Here is a 15316-nt window from a genome sequence, read left to right on the forward strand (position 1 = left end):
TCAGACACAGAGTGAATCTCCCTCCACACCGTCCCATCACACACTCCCGGGGTCAGCCACAGAGTGAATGTCCCTCCTAACCGTCCCATCACACACACCCGGGGTCAGGCACAGAGTGAATCTCATTGTACACATTCCCATCAGACAATCCCGGGGTCTGACACAGAGCGAGGCACCCTCCACACCGTCCCATCACACACTCGCGGGGTCAGACACTGTGTGAATCTCCCTCCAGACCGGCACATCACACTCTCCCGGGGTCAGAGACAGAGTGAATCTCCCTCAATACCGGCCCATCACACACTCCCGATGTCAGACACAGAGTGAGTCTCCCTCCACAAGATGCCATCACACACTCTCGAGGTCAGACACACAGTGAAGCTCCCTCCTCACCGTCCCATCACGCACTCCCTGAGTTAGACACAGAAGGAGGCTCCCTTCTAACCGTCCCATCACATTCTCCCGGGGTCAGACACAGTGTGAATCTCCCTCCACAACTTCCCGTTACACATTCCCGGGGTCAGACACAGAGTGAATCTCCAACCACACCGTCCCATCACACACTCCCGGGGTTAGACACATAGTAAAGCTCCCTTCACACCGTCCTGTTGTTTCACGTTATTTCTCACTTAAATGCATACTTTTCTTGAGGGGTCGTGTCAAAGTTTTAAGATGCCTTGATGATGGTAGAAGAGGGTGTCGGAGAAACGATTTTCACACAGAGAGTGTGGGTTGCCACAGAGCGAGAATATACTTTCTGTTGTGGTGTTCGTGGTGGATTCAATGGGGTCTTTTAAGAGACCCTTAGGTAGGAACTTTGTTCTATTATTTGGATAATGAAATTGACACCTACTCCTATTTTCGTTTCTTCTGCAAATTTTGCCACAAAGCCATCAATTCCACTCAATCATTGACAAATAATGTGAGAGTTAGCGGTCCCAGCACTGTCCCCTGAGTAACACCGCTAGTCACTGGCAGCAAACCAGAGAAGGCCTCTTTTATTCCCACGTGCTGCCTCCTGCCTGTCAGCCATTCCTCTCTCCATGCCAGTGTCTTTCCTGTAACGCCGCAGGATTTTATCTTGTTAAGTAGACTCTTTTTCGGCACTTTGCCAAATTCCTTCTTGAAATCCTGTAAATGACATCCACTGCCTGCCCTTTGCCCGCCCTGCCGGTTACTTCCGCAAGAACTCTAACAGATTTGTCAGCATTATATTCCATGACAGAAACTTAGCTGACTTTGCCAAATTTTATCATGAGTCAACAAGGGCCTCACAACCTCAGCCTTATTAATAGACTCCAAAACCTTCCCTGCTACGGAAGTCATGCTAATTGGGTTATAATATTCTTTAGAAACATAGAAGCATAGAAAACTTACTGCAAAATACAGGCCCTTCGGCTCAAAAGCTGTGCCGATCTTTTTCCTAACTCAGAAACTACTAAGCTTACATATACACCTCTGTCATTCTAGTTCCAGATAAACAGAAACAGTTAAAATAAATTGTGATAGATAAGATAGAGGAAGGAAAGTTGTTTACACTATTAAAAATGACCTGGATGAGGATGTGCTGGGAAGGGTTAGAATGTTTGCTAATGACATGAAGGTTGGAGGTGTTGTGGATAGTATGGAGGGCTGTCAGTGCTTACAGCGTGATATTAATAGGATGCAAAATTGGGCTGAGAAGCGGCTGATTGATTTTAAACCAGATAAAGTGTGAAGTGGTTCATTCAGTTAGGTCAAATATGATGGCAGAATATAGTAATAATGGTAAGACTCCAGGCATTGTCCCCTTGTTATAGTTTCATCGAATGGAAAAACACAGAAAACACAGAAAGAAAACAACAGCACAATACAGGCCCTTCGGCCCGCAAGGTTGTGCCGAATAAATTATAAATTTAGTACTTTTAGTTACTAGGCTTACCTATAGCCCTCTCTCTTTCTAAGCTCCGTGTATCTATCCAAACGTCTCTGAAAAGACACTAGATGGTCCGCCTCCACCATCTTCCCCGGCAGCTCATTCGAAGCAATCAACCCTCTCTGAGAAACAAACTTATCCCGGACATCTCCTCTGCACTTTAAACCTGATTCCTCTTGTAGCAACGATTTCTGTTAACAAGCCCTGACAATGCACACGATCAATGTTTCTCATCATCTTGTACACCTCTATCAGGCCGTCACTCCTCCTCCGCAACTGCAAGGAGGAAAGGACAATTTCAATCACCCTGCACTCATAAGGCATGCTGCCCAATTCAGGCTAAATCCTTGTAAATCTCCTCTGCACCCTTTCTGTGGCTTCGACACCCTCCCTGCGGTGACCAGAACTGAGCACAGTGCTGCAACATAATCTCTCATCTCCTAAAATCAGTTCCACTGCACCATTTCTATGATTTCATTGTCGTTGCTGTAGTGAGGCGACCAGAACTGAGCACGGTCCACAAAGTGGAGCCTGACCAGCGTCCGATATAGCTGCAACATTATCTCTCGGCACCTACATTCAATTCCACGATTGATGAAGGCTAATACCACATACGGCACTGTCAACGGCACAGCTGCATTGGGCGTCCTATGAACTCGGAACCTAACATCCCTCGGAACCTCCACACTGCCAAGAGTCTTACCGTTAATACTATATTCTGCCAATTTATTTAACCTACCAAACTGAACCATCTCACACTTAACTGGGTTAAACACCATCTTCTAATTCTCAGCCCAGTTTTGCATCCAATCAATGTCCCGCTATAACATCTGACAGCCCTCCACAGTATCCTCAACGTCTCTACCTATTGTGTCATAATGTGGAGGTCATAGTTCATCAGCAAACTTACTAAAACATCCCTCCCCTTCCTCATCCAGGTTATTTATATAAATCATGAAGTATGGGGTCCAGAACAGATCCCTGAGGCACTCCACAGCAACAGTTTCTAACGCTCAATCAGAAGGAAGGAGGTACAAGAGCCTCAGGCCTCTCGCAACAAGGTTCTGGAACAGATATTCCCTCTCAACCATCGGTAGGGAGGTACAGGAGCATCAGGACCAACACCAACAGGTGCAGGATCAGTTTTTACCCCTGAACCATAAGGAATGAGGTACAGGAGCCTCAGCTCGCTCTCCAGTGTGTTCATGGAATGTTATTAAGCCTCCACTAGCAAAAAGGAGGTACAGGAGCCTCACGACCCACATCACTGGGTTCGAAAACATTTATTGCCCCTCAACCAGCAGGAAGGGTGTCCAGGAACCTGATGGCCGACAGCACCAGGTCGAGGAACAGCCTTTAGCCCTCAAACATCAGGAAGGGGCTGCAGGTGCCACAGAACCCACATCACCATGCTCATGAACGGTGCTTGCTCCTCAGCCATCGGGAAGGAGTTACAGGAGTCTCAGGACCAACAGCTGTTTCCGGAATAATTATTTCCACTCAAGCAGCAGGAACGGCGTCCAGGAGCATCAGACCTCATACCACCAGTTTCAGGAGTTGTTACTAACCCTCAACTAACGGAAAGGAGCTACAGGAGCGTCAGGACACACGACACCAGGTTCAGCAGCAGATATTACTCCTCAACAATCAGGTAGAAGGTACTGAATTCTCGGCTCGCTCTCCGCCGGGTTATTAACCCTCAACCATCATGAAGAATGCACAAGAGGCTTGGGACCCACACCAGCACGTTAAGTAACAGTTACCTCCACTCAGCCATCGGGTAGAGGCCTCAGGACGCCAACCACGAGGTTCAGGAACAGTTATTCCCCCTTTACTATCCGGAAGAATGTACAGGAGCTTCATCTGGCTCTACACCAGATTACTACTCCTCAAACATAAGGAAGAAGGTACAGAATCCTCTGGACTCACACCATCAGGTTCAGCAACAGTATTACCCATCAACCATCAGGAAGGAGCCTCAGGACAGACACAACCAGGTTGAGCAACAGTTATTATCCTTCAGCCATCAGGTGGAAGGTATACGAGTGTCAGGTCGCTCTCCACCAGGTTCAGCGACAGGTATTAATCCTCAAACCTCAGGGAGGAGATACAGGAGCCTCAGGACTCACACCACCAGGTTCAGGAACAGTTGCTACCCTTCAACCATTAGGAGGGAAGTACAGGAGCCTCAGGACACACACCACCAGGGTCAGCAACAGTTATTACCCCACTACGATCAGGTTGAACGTCCAGGATACTCGGCCCGCTCCCACCAGGTTCAAGAACAGTTATTAGCCCTCAATAATCAAGAAGAATATACAGTAGCTTCAGGACCCACCAGCATGTACGGAAACAGATATTTTTCCTCAACCATGACGGAAGGTGGACTCACAACACCACTTTCGGGAACAGTTACGACCTCTCAACCATCAGGCTCTTGAATCAGAGATGTAACCTTACTGAACTTTACCTGTTCCATCACTGAAATCTTCCCGTTGCCTATCGACGAGCTTTCAAGGATCCTTCATCTCACGTTCTATCTATCTATCTATCTATCTATCTATCTATCTATCTATCTATCTATCTATCTATCTATCTATCTATCTATCTATCTATCTATCTATCTATCTATCTATCTATCTATCTATCTATCTATCTATCTATCTATCTATCCTTTTATTAGTTTACTGATTGATTGATTGATTAATTGAATTATTTATGTATTTATTTATTTTACCATTTGCTCAGTTTGTTTCCATTTGCATTCTGGTCGAACGCATTCGCGAAGTTTTTTTTCCGTCATCCTGTTTGGTTACTATTCTACAGACTTGCTGAGTATGCCCGCAATAAAATGCATCTGAGAGATGTATGAGGTGATATTCTTTCCCTGTACTTCAGTTTTCAACTTCGAACTTCACTGTTCTTCAGCCCATAGGATATAACAACAGGAGGAGGCCATTAGGCTCATCGAGCGCGCCCTGCCTTTCAATCGTAGGCTGATCCAATTCGTCCTGTCATCCCCCATCTTCCCTGCCTTCTCCCCATACCCTATGATGCCCTGGCTAATCAAGACCCTGTTTATTCTCCAGGACGAGTTGAGCCTCCGGTGCCCACGATTGGAGCGGCGGATCCCATTAGCAGATACACCTGGCTAATGAAATAGCTTAAACACTGTTCATCCATTTTCAGTGATTCGCCGTTAAATGGACACAACCTCCTTAAAGCAAATTTATATCCCACCGAGAACATCCATCTTCAACACTTACAAATTAAGAAACATTTCTAAAACACAATGCATTTCCGAACACATAGCACAATGCAGAAATTTCAGACAGAGAAATGGATTCTTGTACATACCGTGTTTCTTCTATTATTCTTGCTGTTCCATGAGACATTCCTTATGAGCCCTACCATCTGTTTACTTTTATAATCTTTCTCTGCCACTTGGGTGACTTCACACTTCTTCGAACTTTCTCAGATACCTCTTTTACACAACTTGTCTCACCGTTTTTTCAGACACACATACCCAAGCTACCCACAATTAACGCTGTCAAGTAAATTTCCTCGAGTTCATAACACTCCCAGCATTAATTGATCAGTTATTTAATATGCTCACTGTGTGTATCCATCTAGTCTGAAACTTAGTTTTCAAACAGGTGTCAAAGTTCACCTTGCGAAATAAGATGTAATATCAGAGGAGATATATGTTTCCTCATTTAATCCGGGGCATGCAACAAAAATTAAATAAGTCATCGTCTTTACTGCAACTCTTGAGCAGAATGATGTCGGGTGAAGTGGGCTGGCAGACGTAAATCAACGAACAGAACAGACCTTTCGGCCCACAATGTTGTGACATACTAATTGAGCTATGTCACTACCGACTGCACAACAACCATCTCCCTGCATTCCTTGTCCATTAGCGTCCCTGTCAAAGAGGCACATGAACCCCTCTCTCTCTGAGTTTGTCAATGAATCCCATGTGACCAGTGAAGCCGCCCCTCCAGCTTGAGTACTTCCCACTTCATCACGACTAATACAACGGAAACCGGGAATGTTGAGCTGACGCTCCTGCCCGCCCTGCAACGGCGTCTCAGTGATGTCTACAATATCGTAATTCCAGCCATTGAACCCTGCCCTGAGCTCATCTGCCTTACCTAAAATAATTCTTGCATGGAAACGCGCGCAGCCCAGAACATGGGTCCAAGCAGGCACAACTTTTTAGCTTCTTGACTGTTTCGGAAACTTAACAAAATCCGTCCCAACAACTATTCAACTATATGTAATGGTGTTCTTGTTTACATCTCACTGCAACTCTAGTTTATACCACCACTCTCCCCTTTTAATGGCAAAACTTACCGCTGGGATATTAGTTCCGATCCAGTTCAGGTGTAAACTGACAAAGTTGCTCATGGAAGACAAAATGAAGGAGCAAAGCAAGGTGGGGGCGCTGAGGCGCTGTCTCCAGGCAGGAGTCTGTGCTGCCTCCCTGTGTTCGTTCAGCAGAAGACAATCTCTGTTGTGAACAATTGTCGATTACGGTGGCTATTAGTGTGCCCAGGGGCCTCAAACTGCAGAAATGAGGTGTGTGTGTGTGTGTGTGTGTGTGTGTGTGTGTGTGTGTGTGTGTGTGTGTGTGCATAATGCGTGAATGTACTTAGTGATATCCTACATATGCTTGCTATCTTGACCTGACCGGTGAGACTTTCCCCTACTTAGTCATTTGGACCTCTCTCCTCCCATCCTGAAATATCCAGAGTGGACTACTTGTTATTGAGCGCGTTGGCCACAAGGGGTCTCTGCATTGACTGTGGCAGTTTAACCCTTTTCACCTTCCTGTCTCTCACAGTTTCCTTTGTCCCACTCTGTATGTGTAAATACCTCACTATACGTACTTCCTGTCACCCCCTCAGCTTCCCGAATGATCCCGAGTTCATCCAGTTCCAGTTCCAACGTTGTTACACAGCATCACGCGGGAAGCGTGTGGCTATCATGGTTTGGTGTCGCTCAGCGTCCGGTCGGTGTTCTGTCCATGTCATGGTGAGGGGTGTGTAGGTGTCACAGTGATAGCTGTGTGGCTCGCTCACTGCATATGCTGTCTGTGAAGTGGTTGTTCTCTGTGTTTCGCAATCTATCCTCAAAGCCCTTGATCTACCCCATCCCCTTACCTGTCACCTCGATTAGTTTAAATTTGTCATTTTGCCCCTCCTGCAGAGCAGTGAACGTAAATCACCGAACAGAACAGACACTTCGGCCCACAATGTTGTGATATACCAATTGAGTAAATCACTTCTGACTGCACAACAACCATCTCCCTGCACTCCCTGCACATTAACGTCCCTATCGAAGAAGCACATGAACCCCTCTATATCTGAGTTTGTCAATGAATCCCATGTGGCCAGTAAAAGCGCCCATCAACTTTGAATACCTGCCGCTTCATCACGACTAATACATCCGAAACCGGGAATGTTGAGCTGACGCTCCTTCCCGCCCTGCAACGGCGTCTCTACAATGTCATAATTCCAACCGTTGACACGTGTCCTGAGCTCATCGGTGTTTCGCACAGCACTTCCTGAATTGAAACGGAGGCAGCTCAGAGTCCTAGCAGGCTCAACCTTTTGCTTCCTCACTTTGTCAGTGGTCTTAACAACATTTGTCGCAGCAACCACTCAACTATCTGTAATTGCGTTCTTGTTTACATCCCTCTGGAACTTTAGTTTATACCACGACTCTCCCCTTCTCATTGCAAACCTTACCGCTGCGATAATGTTACCTAAGTGGAACGAGCTTCCAGTAGAAGTGGTAGAAGCAGGATCGGTATTTTCATTTAAGGTAAAACTAGATAGGTATATGCACAGGAAAGGAATGGAGGGTTAAGGGCTGAATGCGAGTCAGTGGGACTAGGTGAGAGTAAGCGTTCGGCACGGACTAGATTGCCTATTTCCGTGTTGTAATTGTTATATTGTTAAATTGTTATATATTAGTTCTGATCCAGTTCAGGTGCAAACTGAGAGAATTACTTATGGGAGACGAAATGAAGGAGCTCAGCAAGTTGGAGACTGTGAGGCGAGGTTTCCAGGCAGGAGTCTGTGCTGCCCCCCAGTGTTCGCTCGGCAGAATAAAATCTCTGTTGTGAACCATTGCAGATTACCGTGGCATCCAAAATGCCCAGGGGGCCTCAACCTGCATAAATGTGTTTGAGCGTTTGTCTGAGATTTTGTGTGTGTGCTTGCGAGTGCGTCTGTCTGTGTCTGTGTGTGTGTCTGTGAGTTTGTCTGTGTATACATGTACATGGTCAATGTACTTGCTGATAACCTCCATATGCTTGCTATCTTTATATTTCATGCATATTATGTACGGTGCAACCCAAACGCTTTAGCCACATTTTAAACTAAATGTTCTCTATTATTTTGTACACACCTGCGCATACATAAGTTTGGAGAATGGACTCCCATTTCCTACCCATACACTGGGGAACCTAACGACCGCATATCATCCAGGAATCTCGTTCTCGTCTACAGTTCCTTTTTTCCCGTTCCCATACGAAGACAATCCTATCGATACAGCTCGCCAAATTTCACAACTTATTCCCTGCTGAGCCACAGAACCATAGTCAGTGCCAGAGACCTGACCGGTGAGACTTTCCCCTCCTTGGTCATTTGCACCTCTTTCCTCCCAACCAGATGTATGCAAAGTGGTCTATCTGTTATTGAGCGGGTTGGCCACAAGGGGTCTCTGCACCTTTTATGGCTCATTAACCCCTTTCACCTTCCTGTCTGTCACCCAGTTTCCTGTATCCTACACGGTGGGTATAAATACCTCTCTATATATCTCCCTTATTACCCCCAAGCTTCCAAAATGATCCCGAGTTCATCCAGTTCCAGTTCCAGCGCTGGTACAGAGAACGTCATGGAGACACTCTCCACTTTTAATGGCAAACCTTACCGTTGTGATATTATTTCGATTCCAGTTCACGTGTAAGCTGAGAGAGTTGTTCATGGGAGAGGAAATTAAGGAGCTGAGCAAGGTGGGGGCGTTGTGGCGCGGACTCCAGGCAGGGATCCGTGCTGCCCCCCCAGTGTTCGCTCGGCAGAAGACAATCTGTTTTGTGACAATTGTAGATTGCAATGGCATTCAAAATGCCTAGTGTTATCAAGCTGCTTACGTGTGTGTGTGTGTGGGGGGGGGGGGGTGTACATAATCCGTGTTTGTAGTTCCGGCTCCCTTTTCCTACCTACATACTGGTGAAGATAACGACCCCATACCATCGAAAAATCTCGTTCTCGACAACCCTATCGATACAGCTGGCCACATTTCAACCCCTATCCCCTGCTGAGCCACAAAGCCATAGCCAGTGCCAGAGAACTAACCGGTGAGACTTCCCCTGTTTGGTCATTTGCACGTCTCCTCCCTTCCAGAATTATCCAAAGACGTCTACCTTTTATTGAGCCGGTTGTACACAAGGGGTCTCTGCACTGGCTCTTGCTGATTAACACTTTTCATCTTCCTGTCTGTCATCCAGTTTCCTGTATCCGGCACCGTGGTAGTAAATACCTGAATACATGTCTTCCACATCATCCCCTCAGCTCCCGAATTATCCCGAGTTCATCCAGTTCCAGTTCCAACGCTGTGACACAGAGTATGACGGTGAGATGCGCGTGGGTTCACGGTATGGGGTCGCTTAGCGTCCGGTTGGGGTTGTGTCCATGTCATAGTGAGGGGTGTGTAGGTGTCACTGTGACAGCTGTGTTTCTCGCTCACTGCCTATGCTGTCTGTGAAGTAGTTGTTCTCTGTCTTTCGCAATCTATCGTCAAAGTCCTTGACCTAACCCACTCCCTTGTCTGTCCCCATGATTAGATTAAATCTGTATTTTTGCCCCTCCTGCAGAGCAGTGAACGTAATGGTGTGGTATACCAATTGAGTTAAATCAGTTCTGACTGCACAATAACCATCTCCCTGAATTCACCGTACATTAACGTCCCTGTCAAAGAGGTACATGAACCCCTCTCTCCCTGAGTTTGTCAATGAATCCCATGTGACTAGTCATGCCGCCCAACAACTTTTAGTATTTCCCGCTTCATCTTGTCAAATGCAACCGAAACCGGGAATGTTGAGATGACGCTCCTGCTCGCACTGCAAATGCGTCTCACTAATGTCTACACTATCACAATTCCAGCCGTTGACCGCTACTCTGAGCTCATCGGCCTTTCGTACAATACTTCCTGCATTGAAACTAACGCAACTTCGAACATGAGGCCCAGCAGGCTCAAATTTCAGCTTCCTCACTTTGTCTGTGGTCCTAACAACAAATGCCCCGTTAACTACTCTACTAACCGCTTTGGCACTCTGTTTTTCATCCCACTGCATTTCTGGTTCAGTTCACTCCCTGCCTCCTCTTTTTTGGCAGAGCTTCCCGCTGGGATATTAGTGCTGTCCAGTCCCGGTGGAAATGGCGAGATTTGCTCAGTGGCGGAGTAAATGAAGGGACTTCGCAAAGTGGGGGCGGTGTGGCGCGGCCTCCGGACAGTCGCATGTGCCGCCCCCTAGTGTTCGCTCGGCAGAAGGCAACCTCTGTTGGTGTCGAATGCAGATTTCGGTCGCGTTCCGTGGACCCCGGGACTCAAGCTGCGTTGTGGCCTATTTTAAGCCTTATATATTATAGGTGTTTTTGCATCTTGGTCCTGGAGTAACGCTGTTTCGTCTGGCTGCCTTTATGCTTATTCCTGTTCGATTAAATGAAAATTAAACATGGATTATATTGAAACAGGCCTCATACACTGGTCGCAAATTCCTGAGAAGAGAACTCAATGTTCCAACCATCAGAAGCCCTCATTCATATCTTGACACCATAGCAACGTGTTAGTCCGTGTTATCTGCCTATTTCTGGCCACATCAGCACGTTCTGAACTTCACCTGTTCACCCTCCCATTTAAGATTGCTGAGGACCCGCTCAGAGTGGTAGTGACCCCGACACGCGGGAGGAAAAACGCCTTTAGCATTCCCTAACAAATGATCCCCTCTCATCGTACCTCTCTTCATTTCGCCCCCCTTCCCTTCTGAACTACAGAGCCAAAATCAGTGCCAGAGACCTGACCTGAGATACTTCCCTCTACTTGGTCATTTCACCCCTCCCCCCATCCAAATGTATACAAGTTGGTAGAGCAGTTATTGAGGGGGTTGGCCAAAGGGGGCACTCTAACCTAGATCTGGCTGTTTAAACCCTTTCGTCCTCCTGACTGTCGCCCAGTTTCCTGTGAACTGTGCATTAGGTCTAGCTTCCTCCCAATATGTCCTCCCTATCACCCCTCAGATTCCCTAATGATACCGATTTCATCCAGTTCCAGTTCAAACCCCTGAACGCCGATTATGAGAAGCTGCATCAGGATGAACTTCTCACAGGTGAGTTCGTCAGAGACACTGAGGTCTCCCCGCTGTCCCATGTCCTGCAAGAGGAGCATTCAACTCTCCTAATAGGCATTGCCTACTGCTGTAACTGAAGGAAACAATGAATAAACTGAAAACAAATCCTTCAGCAGTTGGCCACTGTCTTAACTTTTTTGTCCTTGCTGATAAATCCGCTTCCCTGATTGGACGTGTTTCAACGAAACGCGAGACGCTGTCCCAATGAAAAAAAAAATATTCATGAGTCAGTTTCAGAGCGAAACAGGCACTTGAACCCCTCTTCCCCTGTTTTTGTCAGTGCATCTGATGTGACAGTTAAAGCCGCCCATCTGCCTAGAATTATTTCCTTTTCAACCGAAATCCGAAAGGTTGCGCTATCTGCCCTGCCCGCATTGCAACCACCTTCTACTAATGACTGCAATATCATAATTCCAGACTTTGTCCCGGCCCTGAGCTCACCTGCCGTTCGTACAATACATCCTGCATTGAAACGTACGCAGCTCAGAACGCGAGGACCACTGGAACGTGTGTCCCAGCAGGCTCAACATTTTGCTTCCTGATTTCACAATATGGACACACTCCTCCCTGTCTCCATAAACCACTCCCACTCAAAAATACGTTCCGTTTCCGTCAACCCGTCACTCGCCTGCACTCCAGCTCCTGTCTGCCTCATTCTATCTCGTTTCTCCGTCATCCCCATTTCCCGAACAAGCTACCCCGTCTCCGTGACCCACTCCCACTCCTGCACACATTTTTAGGCTGATTAATAGTTCAGCACTGGCTAGATGGGCCAAAGGGTCTGTTTCTGTGCTGCAGTGTTTCGTGACTGTATGGTGAGACAATAAATCAGGAAGTAAAATGTTGAGCTTGCTGGGACTCATGTTCTGAGCTGCGTACGTTTCAATGCAGGATGTATTGTACGAAAGGCAGATGAGCTCAGGGCCGGGACAAAGACTGGAATTATGATATTGTAGACATTAGTGAGACGCTGTTGCAGAGCAGAGTGGACCGTTCGCTGAACATTCCCTGTTTCGATTGTATTCGTCGTGATGAAGCGGGAAGTATTCAAAGTTGATGGGCGGCTTCACTAGTTATATGGAACTCATTGACAAACCCAGCGGGAGACGGGTTCATGTGCTTCTTTGACAGGGACAGTAATGTGCAGGGAATGCAGGGAGGTGGCTGTTGTGCAGTGAGAAGTGACTTAGCTCAATTGGGGTATCACTACATTGTGGGCCGACGGGTCTGTTCTGTTTTGTGATTTACGTTCACTGCTCTGCTGGAGGGGCAAAAACACAGGTTTAAACTCATCGAGCGGTCAGATGAGGGGGTGGGTTAGATCAAGGATTTTGACCATAGATTGCGAAACACGAAGAACAACCACTTCACATATAGCATAGGCAGTGAGCGAGACACACAGCTGTCACTGTGACACCTACACACCCCTCACCATGACGTGGACACAACCCCGACTGGACACTGAGCGACCCCATACCATGATAGCCACACGCATCCCGCGTGATACTCTGTAATAACGTTGGAACTAGAACTAGATGAACACGGGATCATTCGGGAAGCTGAGGGGGTGACAGGAAGTACGTATAGTGAGGTATTTACACCCACAGAGTGGGACACAGGAAACTGTGTGACAGACAGGAAGGTGAAAAGGGTTAAACTTCCACAGTCAATGCAGAGACCCCTTGTGGCCAACCTGCTCAATTACAGATAGTCCACTCTGGATATTTCAGGATGGGAGGAGAGAGGTCCAAATGACCAAGCAGGGGAAAGTCTCACCGGTCAGGTCAAGATAGCAAGCATATGTAGGATATCACTAAGTAGATTCACGCATTATGTATACACACACACACACACACACACACACACACACACACACACACACACACACACACACACACACACGCGCACACACACACACACACACACACACACACACACACACACACACACACACACACACACACACACACACACACACTTCATTTCTGCAGTTTGAGGCCCCTGGCCTCACTAAATGCTAATGCCACCGTAATCGACAATTGTTCACAACAGATATTGTCTTCTGCTGAACGAACACTGGGGGGCAGCACAGACTCCTGCCTGGAGACAGCGCCTCACCGCCCCCACCTTGCTTAGCTCCTTCATTTCGTCTTCCATGAGCAACTCTGTCAGTTTACACCTGAACTGGTTCGGAACTAATATGCCAGCGGTGAGTTTTGCCATTAAAAGGGGAGAGTGGTGGTATAAACTAGAGTTGCAGTGAGATGTAAACAAGAACACCATTACATCTAGTTGAATAGTTGTTGGGACGGATTTTGTTAAGTTTCCGACACAGTCAAGAAGCTAAAACGTTGTGCCTGCTTGGACTCATGTTCTGGGCTGCGCGCGTTTCCATGCAAGAATTATTTTAGGTAAGGCAGATGAGCTCAGGACAGGGTTCAATGGCTGGAATTACGATATTGTAGACATCAGTGAGACGCCGTTGCAGGGCGGGCAGGAGCGTCAGCTCAACATTCCGCTTTCGGTTGTATTAATCGTGATGAAGCGGGAAGTACTCAAGCTGGAAGGGCGGCTTCACTGGTCACATGGGATTCATTGACAAACTCAGGGAGAGAGGGGTTCATGTTCCTCTTTGACAGGGACGCTAATGTCCAAGGAATGCAGGAAGATGGTTGTTGTGCAGTCGATAGTGACATAGCTCAATTAGTATGTCACAACATTGTGGGCCAAAAGTCTGTTCTGTTCGTTAATTTACGTCCACTGCTTTGCCAGAGGGGCAAAAAAAAGACATATTTAAACTCATCGAGTAGGCTAATGAGAGTATTGTTTGAAGAGCAGATGCGCTCAGGACAGAGGTCAACGCTTCTAAGCCTGACACGGGGGATATTCGTGAGACTTGATTGCGGGCGGGACAATACCGTTTACATAAGCTATGAACGAGGCACACAACCCTCACTGTGACTCGGAGATGTTCTTCAGTTGGACACTGAATGTTCTTCTGTGTCACTGCCACAATCCATATCTGACATGAACACGCCCCTCATCGTGACACTGACACACTGACAAGCTCTGCACCACAGCAGGATCTCACCACTCAACGATACCAAAGCAGAGTCAGGCCCTGCACTGTAACTCGAATACAGTCCTCCCCGTATGCACAACACGCTCCCTCTCCAAAACCACTCCCGGACACTATCACCCTACTGCTACACCATTCCCAGTCACCGTCACACAGACGGCAGTGCACCACTCCTGGCTCCGTCACCCAACCCTCGCCTGCAAGCAGCACCGTCTCCGTGACCCACTTCCTCTCGTGCACACTTCGCCGTCTCCATCACCGCGTACGTACACTTACGCCCCGCCCCGTCTCCGTGATACACTCCACCCGCTAACAGGTCCCCATCTACGTGGTCCCTCCACTCTCCTCCCACTCTGTAACACAGGCAATTGTGCGGAGTATGAGGGAGAGAAAATGGCTGGTGTCCCGTCACTCGCCTGCACTCCCGCTCCTTCATGCCGCATTCTATCTCCACTTGACCACACCCCTCACCGTCATCCCTATTTCCCTTACCATGCATCTCGTCTCCGTGACCCACTCCCACTCCTGCACAATTATTTTAGGCTGATTAACTGGTCAGCACTGACTAGATGGGCCAAAGGGTCTGTTTCTGTGCTGCAGTGTATTGTGACTGTATGGTGAGACAATTCGTAACTTGGATGGTTTTCAGCCTTCAAAGTCAAGGTTGGCATTAACAGATTTGAACATGAAGAGAATTGTGGCCAAAGACACCGGGTGGAAATGAAGAAAACTTAAAATGTTGGTTAATTGTATCCATTGTCTTCATTCCCACCCTGTATCATTTGCCACAAATCTCTTAATGTTCAAATCTGTTAGCTTATTTGGGCTATTCTTCTTTTTCTTATACTTTGATAGATAGCGCATCATTTTGAAAGTACGTCCCCTAAGCTGCCATGTCTAGGCA

The 15316-nt window shown here is 47.3% G+C and overlaps 1 protein-coding gene across 1 annotated transcript in view; it reads left to right on the forward strand.

Moving 5' to 3' along the window:
- Nucleotides 1-10028: 10028 nt before the first annotated feature.
- LOC132389587 (uncharacterized) overlaps nucleotides 10029-15316 on the forward strand; it is a 37352-nt gene continuing 32064 nt past the window's right edge. Inside the window, exons 1-2 of the mRNA XM_059962070.1 lie at nucleotides 10029-10123; nucleotides 11224-11312. Coding sequence (XP_059818053.1) covers nucleotides 10029-10123; nucleotides 11224-11312 — 184 coding nt within the window. The remainder of the gene's footprint in view (nucleotides 10124-11223; nucleotides 11313-15316) is intronic.

This window comes from Hypanus sabinus, unplaced genomic scaffold, assembly GCF_030144855.1.
Source record: "Hypanus sabinus isolate sHypSab1 unplaced genomic scaffold, sHypSab1.hap1 scaffold_607, whole genome shotgun sequence".
Classification (NCBI taxonomy): domain Eukaryota; kingdom Metazoa; phylum Chordata; class Chondrichthyes; order Myliobatiformes; family Dasyatidae; genus Hypanus; species Hypanus sabinus.